The following is a 14,018-nucleotide window of genomic DNA, read 5'->3' as shown; positions in this document are numbered from 1 at the left end:
CGGCGAAGGGTGGCGGGTCGCTTATAAAAACGCCAACCTTGACACTTGAAAGCATTGTAAATCTTCGCTTCATTCACACCACCACCTCAAGTGTTCCAACAGGAAATTTCAAGTCAAAATGGTCGCTTCAAAAGTAAGTTTAACTTTCACTTCAAAACTTTCACTCAAATATACTCTACTTATGTTGCATTTTAATCAATCAATTTCTATTTTGGTAATAATTTACTTTTTATTTTAGATTTTGGCAGTTATTTTACTAGCAGTGGCTTGTAGTGTTAATGCTAGTATAGTAGCAGCGCCCGCTGTCCATCACGTAGCCTATCACAGAGCAATTCCATACAACGTACTTCCTTTTGCTAACAGCGTCAATGTATTTACAAGAAATTTAGCGTCACCAGTATATCCAGCATATCGCACCGCCGTATTTAGACAACCAGGATTTTATCCAGGATTTACTCCTGCTATAGCACCAGTTGCGCCAGTAGCTCCAGTTGCAAAAGTTTCATCCTTTTTACCGGCACCATTTGTAGCTCCAAGTGTTGTTCCAGCACCTGTTGCTCCCGTAGCTCATTCAGTACAACCTGTAGTTGCTCAAGGTGTAGCACCTATTCCTGCAGGTGTTGCACCAGCTTATGTTAATGGTTATGCTAATGCTTATCCAGCTCCAGTTGTAAGAGCTGTTAATCCTTATTACCCCGGTTTCGTTCCTGCACCAATCAATCCAGCAATTGGTAGATCAATCCATGCCGTTGCTCCTGCAGCTGCTGTTGCTCAAGGTGTTCCTGTAGCCCATGGCGTTCCTGTAACTCATGGTGTTCCTGTAACTCATGGTGTTCCTGTAGCTCATGGTGTTCCTGTAGCTCATGGAGTTCCTGTAGATCCTGCAGCACCTGTTGTAGCACAAGCACAATATATAGGAAAATAAGTCATAAAAATTAATTGGAATAGATGAAGAAATGTTGTGATTTTAAATGTTAATATTAATAATATTAGTAATAGTTTTATATTTTTATATTAAGAAAAATAAATGGTTTAAAGCAAATTGAATTTATTATTATTTTTGCGTTGATTTTACACATTTGATTGCTTTGAAAAAGAGACAAAGTGAATCGGTATTTTTATAAGGTTATCTTTAAGGATATATAAGGAGATATCAAAAAATGGTTTTCACCATATGAAGTATTGGGAATTCTAAATTAATGCCCCAAACTTCATTATTCTAGTTTTACTCATAGCTTAGAAATAAATATTTTAACTCACCACTAAGAATAGCGTCATTTTCAATCGATAATTTTTTTAGGTTAATTTTAACAATTAATTTCTCAAAAACGAATCGAGATATTTAGAAACGGTTTTTACCATTAAAGTCTTTTAGGAATACTAAATTAACACTCCAAATTTCATTTTTTCAATTTCGGTCACAACTGTGAAATAAATTTATGAATTCAACGCTAAAAAATGTGTCAATGTAAATCATTAGTGGCACTTCGTTCAATCTTCCACAGTAGCAGTCCACTGAAGGTGAAGAGTAATAATCGGGGCACACCCTGCTGGAACGAATCTCTTAGTTTCGAAAGACAAGAGGTCCGGAGGTTTTTTAACCGGGCCAAGACATTAGGCGAATGGGAGCAATATAACCAAGCTCTAACGAATTACAGCAAAAATATTTGTATGACAAAAAGAGAGTCTTGGAGAAGGTTCTGTAAAGGAGTGAAAGACATACCCAGCAGTACAAGAATTCACAAGATTCTCACTACAGATCCAGGCCTCACTTAAGCGGACTGATGGTAGTTTTACGGACTCCAGCAGAGCCTGGTTAGAGCTTATCATGCAGACTCACTTCCCAGGAAGCTTGATGATGCGGGCTGATAATGTCAGAACGGGCTATTCCTATATGGCAAAGCGCCCCTCAAATACGGATTGGAGTGTGGCTAGAAAAGTCGTCACTTGCACATCCGCCGACCAGGTGATTCAAACAACAACAAGGAAGGTCACTAATGTTGCCTATTTTGGTAAAAATGTTCAAAGCAAATGTTGCCTGGAAATATGTAGCGGCAGAATGGACTAAGGTAAGGGTATCTTATATACCTAAAGCGGGTCGTTCGGTCCCTACTCCTCGACCCAACAGCTTGACGTCATTTCTGTTGAAATCCCTTGAAAAAGTTCTGGAAGCAACTATAGCGGGTTGGATCCGCAATATGCTTGTAAGTTTGACGCCTTTTCAAACTAGACCGTCTGTACATTCACCATACGAATAGTGTTGACGGTTGGTGGAGAAGATCCCTGTTATCGACAGTGTACCGGTTTGGTCGGTTCGGTTCGTCTCGTGACACCGAGAGGGAGTCGCGGAGAGAGAGGCTGGCAGTTCGTGGATTTTTGTTGGAAACTTTTAGTGGTTAGCGTGGTTAGTTAAATTGTTTAAAACCGACAAGTTGTGTTTATTCAGGTAGTTACACAAGGTGTTATAATCACCTGCATACTTTGAATAGTACTTATATTTTATTTTGTTGTTTCTTGTAATTACAGTTGTAAAACACTGCATAATACATGTTGGTTTATTTGACATAACCTAAAAACCCTACATCAAATTAAGATCGAAGTTTGATTTAAAATACAAACTTACATGCTTTGTAGTAGAATAGTTTCTAGGTCACTCCACGGTGACACGATACGCTTCAGGCCAGGAGGTGGCTGTCCGCAGGGAGTGGTGTTATATCCTCTGCTTTGGTCCCTTCTGGTTGATGATCTGATTGCGATAGTCGATGCAGTTGGTGTAGAATACAAGCTTATGCTGATCACATTGTCATGATCGATAAACCCACAAAAGACAATCGTTATGCCCTTCACCAGGAGATGAAAGTTGGATATACTAATCCGCCCAGCTATCCAAGGTGAAGAAATTCCTTTCTCAAAGGAAGTCAAATATCTAGGAGTAATCCTAGACAAAACCCTCTCATAAAATGGACATTTGCAGGATGTTTTGCACAAAGCTAGACTATCCTTGTGGACTTGTCGTAGCCTTTGTGAGAAAAAATCTTACCCCTGATAGACTGTACTGACTCTATGTGTGTGTGGTTATACCTATGATAACATACGGGAGCAGCAACATGGTATAGGAACGTCTGATAGACATCAGTTATCAGTAAACTTTCATGCATTCAACGAGTAGCTGGATTGGCAATCTATGGTGCACAACGCCAACTCTAGCAATGGACATTCTGCTTGGCCTATCTCCTTTGCATTTGCATATAGGGAAAGTGGCTAGAACTACTATTTACAGATTTAAGCAATATGCTCAAAACTGTTCCGAAATGGCCTACCAATGGGCTGCGGAAGATTACGGATACGATAAGATTCGAGAAAAACGCTTACTTTAGTAATTTGATGGTTGATATTGGTTATAATAGCTCAAGGCAGTTGTGGAATGATCTAGGAAGGGTGGGTATTTATAACCGATCAACAGCGGCGCTTCCGCCGGGCTTGGATAATCCAGATGAAATAAACGCATTTTTTCTTGGTCTAAGCTCCCGAGTCGATTCAACAGATGGTCCAGATTTAGATGCCTTTGAAATTAAAGATCAAATTGAATTTCGCTTTATAAATGTGGAAATTAATGAAATAGGAATAATATTACGTTCAATAACAGTTTGCCTAGAAAAGGGTGTTTTTCCTTCGCAATTGAAGACAGCAATCGTTATTCCGCTACCTAAAGTAATCAATCTCTCTAGCAATTTTATTCGGTAGTTTTTTGGTGATCAAATCGCTTACCCCACAGTTTACAATTAGTATCATGGATAACTCATTTAGATACGAAGAGCAGATTTCGTTACCTATGCAAAGAGCATATGCCAGTCTTGGTACATTATACCCTCATCGTCGCTCTTTGCTGTTAACACTAAAGAAGCAGAAAATTTAATTGGACCATATGTAAAAGATTTTGCAAAGTGTAAGCTTGGAGAAAAGGCATCGAAAAAATTGACCTAGTTTCTTTATCACAATAATAGATACTGTATTATTTGTATAGAATTATGATATGGCAAGTAATATGAAGAATGAGCTTTTAAAAAGAATTGAATTGCATTATTTTTTGATCCAGCTGCAATATTGCTTGTGTTGGATACATTTTTGATAATTCCATTCTTATTGTGTGTGTGCACAGATGGTGCAAAATCAATGACAGGAAAATTTTCTGGTTTTGTGGCACAGGTAAAGAAGATTAACGAAACAATTAAATGGACACATTGCTGTATACATAGACAACCATTGGCATGTAAACGTATTCCTACTGAACTATCTACTACTTTAAGTGATGCTGTAAAAATTGTAAACCTTATAAAATCGCGATCTACTAAGTCCCGTCTATTTTATGCGTTATAAGACTTTGGAAGCCATTACGTTTCTTTATTACTTCACACGGAACTTAGATGGCTTTCCCGTGGCAAAGTTTTGACACACCTGTTTGAGTTAAAATCTGAAGTCCAAGTATTTCTTATTGACCATCCATTTTATTTATCTTCTTGTCTATCTGATATTCTTTGGTTGAAAAAGCTTGTATATTTAGCTGATATATTTTGTAAATTAAATGAATTAAATTTATCACAGGTTTCACCATCTTCGGTGTGCATGATAGAATTGAATCCATACTAAAAAAGTTTAACTTATGGATCCAATGTCTGCGGATGAATGAGTACAAATATTTTAGTTCTCTCAGCAGCTTTTTACCCGAAAATTCAGAATAATCCTTTCCAAAAAGATCTAAATTTGGAGATCTCTCTAACTTTACTGCAAAAAGCAAAACTTATTGAGCTATCATATGATAGCTCTTTAAAAGCGAGTTTTAAAGAACACTCTTTAATAAACTTTTGGCTCAGTAGTGGAAATGAATACGCAATTTTGTCAGAAAAAGCTACCAAAGTTTTATTACCTTTTTGCATAACATATCTATGTGAGAAAGGATTTTCCACATATACTTACTTGAAAGATAAATACAGAAACAAATTAAATACAGAACCTGATTTAATTGTAAGACTGAAACCGTCAACTTTTGATTGATTGGCTTCCACTGTATAGTTTAACAGATACTGATGCTAAAGTGGACTACTTTAATTCCAAAATCATTAATCTCTATGATAAACATGCCCCACTTAGGCAACGCAGGATGAGGCACCCGCCTGCACCTTGGCTGAGTGATGAGATAAGATCTCTTATGCGACTGCGTAACCGTGCAAAGTCCGTAGTTAAACGTACACCCTCTAGTGCTAATCGGGAAAATTATCGAATTTTACGCAATCATAAATGCAAGTATGCTAAGAGATCTTATTTCTACCAGAGGCTGTCTGGAGTCGCGCCCAGAACATTTTAGAGGACTATGAGGTCTCTCGGAGTGATTGATTCTCCGTCTGTCCAGATGGATCTTGATTGTGAGTCGATGGCAAACTTTTTTGCAGAGCCTCCCCTGATCATCGATCACGTAACTAAGGCGGCTACAATTAATGAAATTCTTACTTCTCTTAAATCTTGCTCCTTCTCTCTTACGCTTGTGACCGCGATCGAAGTAGGCGATGCTTTGACTTATTCGAAATCCCCTTGCGTGGGTTCTGATGGTATCGGTCTCAACCTTCTTCTTCCTATCCTGGATATAGTGCTTCCTCCCTTAACTCATATCTTCAACTTTTCTTTTGAGCGGTCTTTATTTCCCTCTATCTGGAAGGTTGCTCATGTCGTTCCCATACCCAAATCCAAGTCCTCTTCATGTAACACTGATTTCTGTCCGATTTCAATTTTATCCGTACTATCAAAAGCTCTCGAACGCTTAGTTTATTTACAAGTCCAAGGATTTCTAGAGAGGTTTAATTTACACAATGAGTTGCAATCGGGTTTTCGCAGTGGGCATAGTACAACTACTGCTCTCATTAAAGTTACTGATGATATTAGGTATGCCTGCGACAACAGATGTGTTACTGTGTTGGTACTGCTCGATTTCAGCAAGGCTTTTGATTCTGTCGACCACAGCCTTCTTTTAGCGTCTCTTTCTGCCTACGGATTCACTCCCCTCTGTGTTTCTTGGTTTCAATCCTACCTTTCCCATCGCTCCTTGTGCGTACGCGCTAACTCTTCAATTTCTTCTGCTTGTGCAATCAAATGTGGTGTTCCTCAGGGCAGTGTATTGGGTCCGTTACTTTTTTCTTTGTTCGTTAATAGTGTTACTAATTATATCTCGTGTAATTATCATTTGTATGCCGACGACCTGCAGATATATACTACTACTACTGTTGCTGAATTTCCGGCAGCTATTGTGCGACTTAATAACGATCTATCTAACGTCTTGAACTGGTCTCGGAGATACGGACTTAAGTTGAACTCAGTTAAAACGCAAGCTATTGTGTTTGGAACTCGTCAATTACTTGGTAAGATTAATCCATCTGCCTGCAGTGATCTGATGCTGGATGGTAATGTCATACGGTTTTCTAACACAGTTAAAAATCTTGGAGTCCTTATGGATTCTGCACTGTCTTGGAAACCGCAAATTCAACATGTTTGCAGAAAAGTCTATGCTTGCTTCCACTCTTTAAAAAGACTTCGCTGCTCTCTTCCTCCTGTGGTGCGTCGTAATCTTTGTTACTCTCTTATATTTCCTCACTTTGACTATGCGGACGCGGTTTATCCCGATCTCTCGGTGACTCTTCTGAGTAAATTGCAGCGGCTACAAAATAATTGTATCCGGTTCATATTTGACCTAAATAGATTTGAGCATGTAACGCCGTATCGCAATTACATTCAGATGTTAACCTGTGAGAGACGTAGATCCTTTCGTTTATTAACCATTTTATTTAAAATCCTTCATAACTGCACCCCAAAGTACTTATCAGATAGGTTCCAGCAATTATCAACTCATGAGCTTGCTACTCGTGCACGTTCTGATACTATTCTTACATTTCCCGTTCATAGCACTGAAATTTATCATAGATCATTTACAGTACAGTCGATTGCGCTGTGGAATGGACTGCCTTCTGAAATTCGTAATATTTCTAGAATTACTAATTTTAGACATGTTTTAAAGAGCCTTCTTTCTTTGTCTTTCTCTTTTTTCCTCTCTTCAACTGCTCTCACTTGTTGGCAACTGATATCCGGCAGATTCTTTTAGTTTCTTTTGTCGCTCTCTATCTCTCTTTTTGTGTCTTTTCTTTATTTTTCTCTTTGTTTTTCTTTTCTTACTTAATCTTATTTGGTGATGTTAATAATATCTAATTATCACTACTTGCCATATTCAGCAAATACTATTTTTATTTTTGTTTGTTCTGTTGGGTCATTTGGCAGAGATCGCTTGTGCGATAAAATGATCCATTTGCTGATACTGTTTAAGTTAAGTGTATCTTATGTAATTTTGTATTTTTGTCTGTGGCAATAAATGATAAATAAATAAATAAAAAAACTTTGAATTTCTGTGTTCTAGCAAACAGTCGCAAGTATCTCATTAAGAGTGTTGTGCCAATTTTGTGTTTTTATTTTTTGTTATGAATTAAGAGTGTTGTATCAATTGTCTTGTATGATTTTATTTTTTCTTACCTGTAAGTAACAACTACACAAGGGGTTCGTCAATTTATTTTTGATTTATAAGGGGTTCGCAAGATGAAAAAGGTCTATGTAATGTAATGTAAATCATATTTATACTTCATTTTATTAGCATTTTTTACCAAAGGAACTTCTTTTACATGTCTTTACTCATACATGATAGGTAAGTTACTCGTGCATATTTACATCACATTTTTTACCACGATTGTCCCGGGCAAACAATCTCCACGAGTTCCGCATCAGCAACATCTACTCGTCAATGTCAAAAGGAAAGGAATTTTTCTCGTTCGAAATCCCCCTAAACGTGCCCTTGTGCTGGGCACATGTCTCAGGTAGATGTCTACGGCGATAAGGGTGAAACAAAACGTGTAACTCTCGTTGCCGAGACGTTTCGGAATTCTACGTCCACGAGCTTCAACTAAAAGTTAAAGTTAGTGAAAGGGGTAGACGACACTTAGCCGCGTGCAGACAAAATAATTTGTTTTTTTTAAAAAAAAATTTTTTTTTTAAAGTTGTTTAAATTAATGACGTGAAAGACATACAAAAATCGATTGATGGTTTATTTTGTATGCAGGTTGCGTTATGTTAGTGAAACCGTTTCAATTTCTAAAATTAAGCCACCGAATTATACAACTCATTGTAGTAGGGGACGGTTAGTTACAATCGTAGTAGATGACGATTATCTATAAATTAAATGTATCAGTGAGGAGCTCATCATTCGAACGAACTGTTTTAATCGAGAAAGACAATGGCTAAATCTGTAAGTTCTTTTGTGAGATTGTGCGTGATTTTTTTCTAATTTTATTTATATTGCAGTTATTTTTATTGATGGTTGTACTGATTGCTGGAGGTTCCTCAGCCGTCATTCCAGCTGCATACGTCGCAAACTACGCAAGTTCCTACAACGCTCACGTGGTTAATCACGCTGTGGCAACTCCTGTGGCTTCTTACGTTGCTCCTGCTGCACCTTTAGTAGCTCACGCTGCGTACGCAGCACCTCCAGCACCGTTACAAGCTTATTCCGTACATCCGTATTAGACAAAATATTATCATAATAAACACAATGTTTTAAAATATGTAAATAATAAATAAATTGAAGCGCAAAACGTAACTTCGTTTCGTAATTTCCCTCCAACGCAGACTCGTGTCGTTATTTAACGAGTTTAAACGGAACGGTTCGAAACAGAAACAACAATACGATGGACATCGTCAATTGTTTTTCAGGTCCTCTATTGTTCCGTGCGTCCAGTCGATGAAGACAACGTTGCGTAACAGATGCCACTGCCCCCGTTGTGAACTATTCACACGGGTGTATGTCCTTTATGTTCACTTGTGTACGGCTGCGGGCGAATGCTTATTGTCCAAACACCTCTTCAATTATTATGTAACATTGGGGTAGAGTATGAGGGACAATAGAGGGGACATTTATCTCTATACAAAACTATATAGAAAAGTATTAATGGAAATTTGAAACAGTAAAAATGAACTGTACTGAAATAATATTCATTCAATTTATCAACTAAATAAATTGATGCAATATCAAGTCAAATTAATCAGGAAGGCCACTTAAATCTACTCAAGCGGTTTTCACCATTAAAGTCATTTGGGAATGCTAAATTAATACTCCAAATTTCATTCTTCCAATTTCACTCATAGTTTAGAAATACATTTTTGAACTCAACACTAAACGAGGATGAGAATGTAAATTGGTAATTTTTAGGTTATCTTTAACAATTAATATCTTAAAAAAGAATCGAGATATCAAAAAATGGTTTTTACCATATAAATTATTGGGGAATTCTACATTAATACCCCAAATTTCATTATTCTACTTTTACTCATAGTGTAGAAATACACTTTTTAACTAACCACTAACAACAGTGTCATTTTGAATCGGTAAATTTTTAGGTTAACTTTAACAATTAATTTCTCAAAAACGAATCGGAATATCAAGATACGGTTTACACCGTTAAAGTTACGTGAAAATACTAAATTAATAGTCCAAATTTCATTCTTCCAATTTCACTCATACCTTAGAAATGAATTTTTGAACTCAACACTAAAAGAGGTGTTAATGTAAATCGGTAATTTTTATAGGTTAATTTTAACAATTAATTTCTCAAAAACGAATCGAGATATCAAAAAATGGTTTTTACCATATAAATTATTGGGGAATTTTAGATTAATACTCCAAATTTCATTCTTCCAATTTTACTCATACCTTAGAAATACATTTTTGAACTCAACACTAAACGAGGGTGTCAATGTAAATTGATAATTTTAGGTTATCTTTAACAATTAATGTCTTAAAAACGAATCGAGGTATCAAAAAACGGTTTTCACCGAATAAATTATTGGGGAATTCTAAATTAATACCCAACATTTCATTCTTCCAATTTTACTAATACCTTAGAAATATATTTTTGAACTCAACAGTAAACGAGGGTGTCAATGTAAATTGGTAATTTTTAGATTATCTTTAACAATTACTGTCTTAAAAACGAATCGAGGTATCGAAAAACGGTTTTCACCACATAAATTATTGGGGAATTCTAAATCAATACCCAACATTTCATTCTTCCAATTTTACTCATACCTTAGAAATATATTTTTGAACTCAACAGTAAACGAGGGTGTCAATGTAAATTGGTAATTTTTAGATTATCTTTAACAATTAATGTCTTAAAAACGAATCGAGGTATCAAAAAACGGTTTTCACCACATAAATGATTGGGGAATTCTAAATCAATACCCAACATTTCATTCTTCCAATTTTACTCATACCTTAGAAATACATTTTTGAACTCAACACTAAACGAGGGTGTCAATGTAAATTGATAATTTTAGGTTATCTTTAACAATTAATGTTTATATACAAATTCTTATATGCTAACATAACAATAATCAAGTCTTTTAAAGTAGTTAATGTAGGTCGCATAATTGTGCGCGGTGTGGATTACACAATTATGCGGTGCGAGCTATGACTGGTCAGTAACGTTTGTTAATTTGCATACAGACCTTATTAAAAAAAGTAAAAAATAAAAAGAAAAATTTAATAGAAAATATTGTTTAATTGAGATTAAACAATATTTTCTTCCATATTCTTCCAATTTCATTCATACCTTAGAAATACATTTTTCAACTCAACACTAAAAGAGGTGTCAATGTAAATCGATATTTTTTTTAGGTTCTCTTTAACAATTAATTTCTCAAATACGAATCGAGATATCAAAAAATGGTTTTCACCATATAAATTATTGGGGAATTCTACATTAATACCCCAAATTTCATTATTCTACTTTTACTCATAATTTAGAAATAAAATTTTTAACTAACCACTAACAAGAGCGTCATTTTGAATATTTTTAGGTTCAATTTAACAATTAATTTCTCAAAAACGGATCGAGATATCAAAAAATGGTTTTTACCATATAAATTATTGGGGAATTTTAGATTAATACTCCAAATTTTATTCTTCCAATTTTACTCATACCTTAGAAATACATTTTTGAACTCAACACTAAACGAGGGTGTCAGTGTAAATTGGTAATTTTAGGTTATCTTTAACAATTAATATCTCAAAAACGAATCGAGATATCAAAAAATGGTTTTCACTATATAAATTAATGGGGAATTCTAAATTGACACCCCAAATTTAATTCTTCCAATTTTACTCATAGCTTAGAGATCAATTTTTGAACTCAACACTAAACGAGGATGTCAATGTAAATTGGTAATTTTTAGATTATCTTTAACAATTAATGTCTTAAAAATGAATCGAGGTATCAAAAGACGGTTTTCACCATATAAATTATTGAAAAATTCTAAATTAATACCCCAAATTTCATTCTTCCAATTTTACTCCTACCTTAGATATACATTTTTGAACTCAACACTAAACGAGGGTGTCAATGTAAATTGATAATTTTAGGTTATCTTTAACAATTAATATCTTAAAAAGGAATCGAGATATCAAAAAATGGTTTTCACCATATAAATTAATGGAGAATTCTAAATTAACACCCTAAATTTAATTCTTCCAATTTTACTCATAGCTTAGAGATCAATTTTTGAACTCAACACTAAACGAGGGTGTCAATGTAAATTGATAATTTTTAGATTATCTTTAACAATTAATATCTCAAAAACGAATCGAGGTATCAAAAAACGGTTTTCACCATATAAATTATTAAGGAATTCTAAATTAATACCCCAAATTTCATTCTTCCAATTTTACTCATACCTTAGAAATACATTTTTAAACTCAACACTAAACGAGGATGTCAATGTAAATTGGTAATTTTTAGATTATCTTTAACAATTAATGTCTAAAAAACGAATCGAGTTATCAAAAACGGTTTTCACCATATAAATTATTAAGGAATTCTAAATTAATACCCCAAATTTCATTCTTCCAATTTTACTCATACCTTAGAAATACATTTTTAAACTCAACACTAAACGAGGATGTCAATGTAAATTGGTAATTTTTAGATTATCTTTAACAATTAATGTCTAAAAAACGAATCGAGTTATCAAAAACGGTTTTCACCATATAAATTATTAAGGAATTCTAAATTAATACCCCAAATTTCATTCTTCCAATTTTACTCATACCTTAGAAATACATTTTTAAACTCAACACTAAACGAGGATGTCAATGTAAATTGGTAATTTTTAGATTATCTTTAACAATTAATGTCTAAAAAACGAATCGAGTTATCAAAAACGGTTTTCACCATATAAATTATTAAGGAATTCTAAATTAATACCCCAAATTTCATTCTTCCAATTTTACTCATACCTTAGAAATACATTTTTAAACTCAACACTAAACGAGGATGTCAATGTAAATTGGTAATTTTTAGATTATCTTTAACAATTAATGTCTAAAAAACGAATCGAGTTATCAAAAACGGTTTTCACCATATAAATTATTAAGGAATTCTAAATTAATACCCCAAATTTCATTCTTCCAATTTTACTCATACCTTACAAATACATTTTTGAACTCAACACTAAACTAGGGTGTCAATGTAGATTGATAATTTTAGGTTATCTTTCACAATTAATATCAACGAAACGAATCAAGATATCAAAAAATGGGTTTCACCATATAAATTATTGGCGAATTCTAAATTAACACCCCAAATTTCGTTCTTCCAATTTTATTCATAGCTTAGAAATAAATATTTGAACTCAACACTAAACGAGGGTCTCAATGTAAATTGGTAATTTTTAGATAATCTTTAACAATTAATTTCTTAAAAACGAATCGAGGTATCAAAAGACGGTTTTCACCATATAAATTATTGAGGAATTCTAAATTAATACCCCAAATTTCATTAATCCAATTTTACTCATAGCTTAGAAATCAATTTTTGAACTCACCACTAAAAGCAGCGTCATTTTGATAGTTGATGCAATATCGAGTCAACTTAATCAGCAATTACTCAAAAAGTATAAAATAATTTTTCGCCACCTAAACCTACTCAAGCGGGTAGTTGACGCAATAATATTAAATATTACCAGGGTCTGCTCGGTCAAGTTTAATTCGGGAACAAAGTAATTACGGTCAAATCTAAACATTACCATTGCAAATATCCCATATTAAATCCTTTCTAAATAAATTTACATTAAGCCTACACGATATCACCTTATCATCGTTTAGTGGGGTGTTTGGTATATAAGACAACCTAACCCACCACCAAATCAAATCAAAATTAACTTCCGCATCACCAACTAAAACTAAAAACATTCATCAAAATGTTGAAATTGGTAAGTTTAGTTATAAATTAAAACTAAAATAATTAATAATTTATCTTTTCAGCTCGTTCTTTGTATTTGCGTAGCCACGGCATTAACATGGGAAGCTAGGTCTACCATTAATACCAATCTACGTGCTTATAACCCTGTAAAAGTTGTTAGAGAAGGATGGGGACGGGGTGAAGGAAATCGCGGAGGAAATCGAAATGACGATGATGATGGCGATGATAGGCGAAGAAATGGTGGAAATGAACGGAATAATGAACAAGACGATGATAAGGAACGTGGATGGAATAGACGCGATAATGATGGTGGTCGTGGATGGGATAATAGACGGGATAATGATGGTGGTCGTGGATGGGGTGAAAGACGAAATAATGATGTAGGAAGAAGTAGTAGCTGGGGGAATAGAGAAGATAGACGAGATGAAGGAAATGATGAAAGAAGAGACGATAATAGGAATGAATGGAGAAGCAATGGAAGAGATGAGAGAAGAGATGATCGTCGTGATAGAGTAGATGATGATGATGATCGACGTGGAAACGGTAATGACAGGGATAATCGTAGATGGGGAAGAAAAAGCTGGTAAGAAAATTGCGAAGTATCTTCTTAAGATAACATCAGTAAGGATTAAAAAGCTGTTATAGCTAGGAATGATATTGAATAAATATTTTATAAAA

At 34.6% G+C, this 14,018-nt stretch overlaps 3 protein-coding genes across 3 annotated transcripts; all 3 read left to right on the top strand.

Annotated features, from left to right (window-relative positions):
- The first annotated feature begins 59 nt into the window (after positions 1 to 59).
- On the top strand, positions 60 to 1,042 carry LOC111414765 (A-kinase anchor protein 14-like). Its single transcript, XM_023046205.2, has 2 exons — positions 60 to 133; positions 239 to 1,042. Exons 1-2 carry the CDS (start codon positions 119 to 121, stop codon positions 923 to 925), a joined length of 702 nt encoding a protein of 233 aa, XP_022901973.2. The 5' UTR covers positions 60 to 118; the 3' UTR covers positions 926 to 1,042.
- A 7,204-nt stretch (positions 1,043 to 8,246) lies between these two features.
- Positions 8,247 to 8,683, top strand: LOC139428981 (uncharacterized). The gene is made up of 2 exons (XM_071194299.1): positions 8,247 to 8,332; positions 8,389 to 8,683. Exons 1-2 carry the CDS (start codon positions 8,321 to 8,323, stop codon positions 8,608 to 8,610), a joined length of 234 nt encoding a protein of 77 aa, XP_071050400.1. The 5' UTR covers positions 8,247 to 8,320; the 3' UTR covers positions 8,611 to 8,683.
- A 4,224-nt stretch (positions 8,684 to 12,907) lies between these two features.
- Positions 12,908 to 14,016, top strand: LOC139428983 (Cuticular protein 72Ec). Its single transcript, XM_071194154.1, has 2 exons — positions 12,908 to 13,350; positions 13,403 to 14,016. The coding sequence occupies exons 1-2, from the start codon at positions 13,339 to 13,341 to the stop codon at positions 13,925 to 13,927; spliced, it is 537 nt and encodes a 178-aa protein (XP_071050255.1). The 5' UTR covers positions 12,908 to 13,338; the 3' UTR covers positions 13,928 to 14,016.
- The last annotated feature ends 2 nt before the right edge of the window (positions 14,017 to 14,018 follow it).

This window comes from Onthophagus taurus, chromosome 1, assembly GCF_036711975.1.
Source record: "Onthophagus taurus isolate NC chromosome 1, IU_Otau_3.0, whole genome shotgun sequence".
NCBI classification, from domain to species: Eukaryota; Metazoa; Arthropoda; class Insecta; order Coleoptera; family Scarabaeidae; genus Onthophagus; species Onthophagus taurus.
Note: the sequence above shows the minus strand (reverse complement) of the source record. Positions and strands in the feature narration are given on the sequence as shown.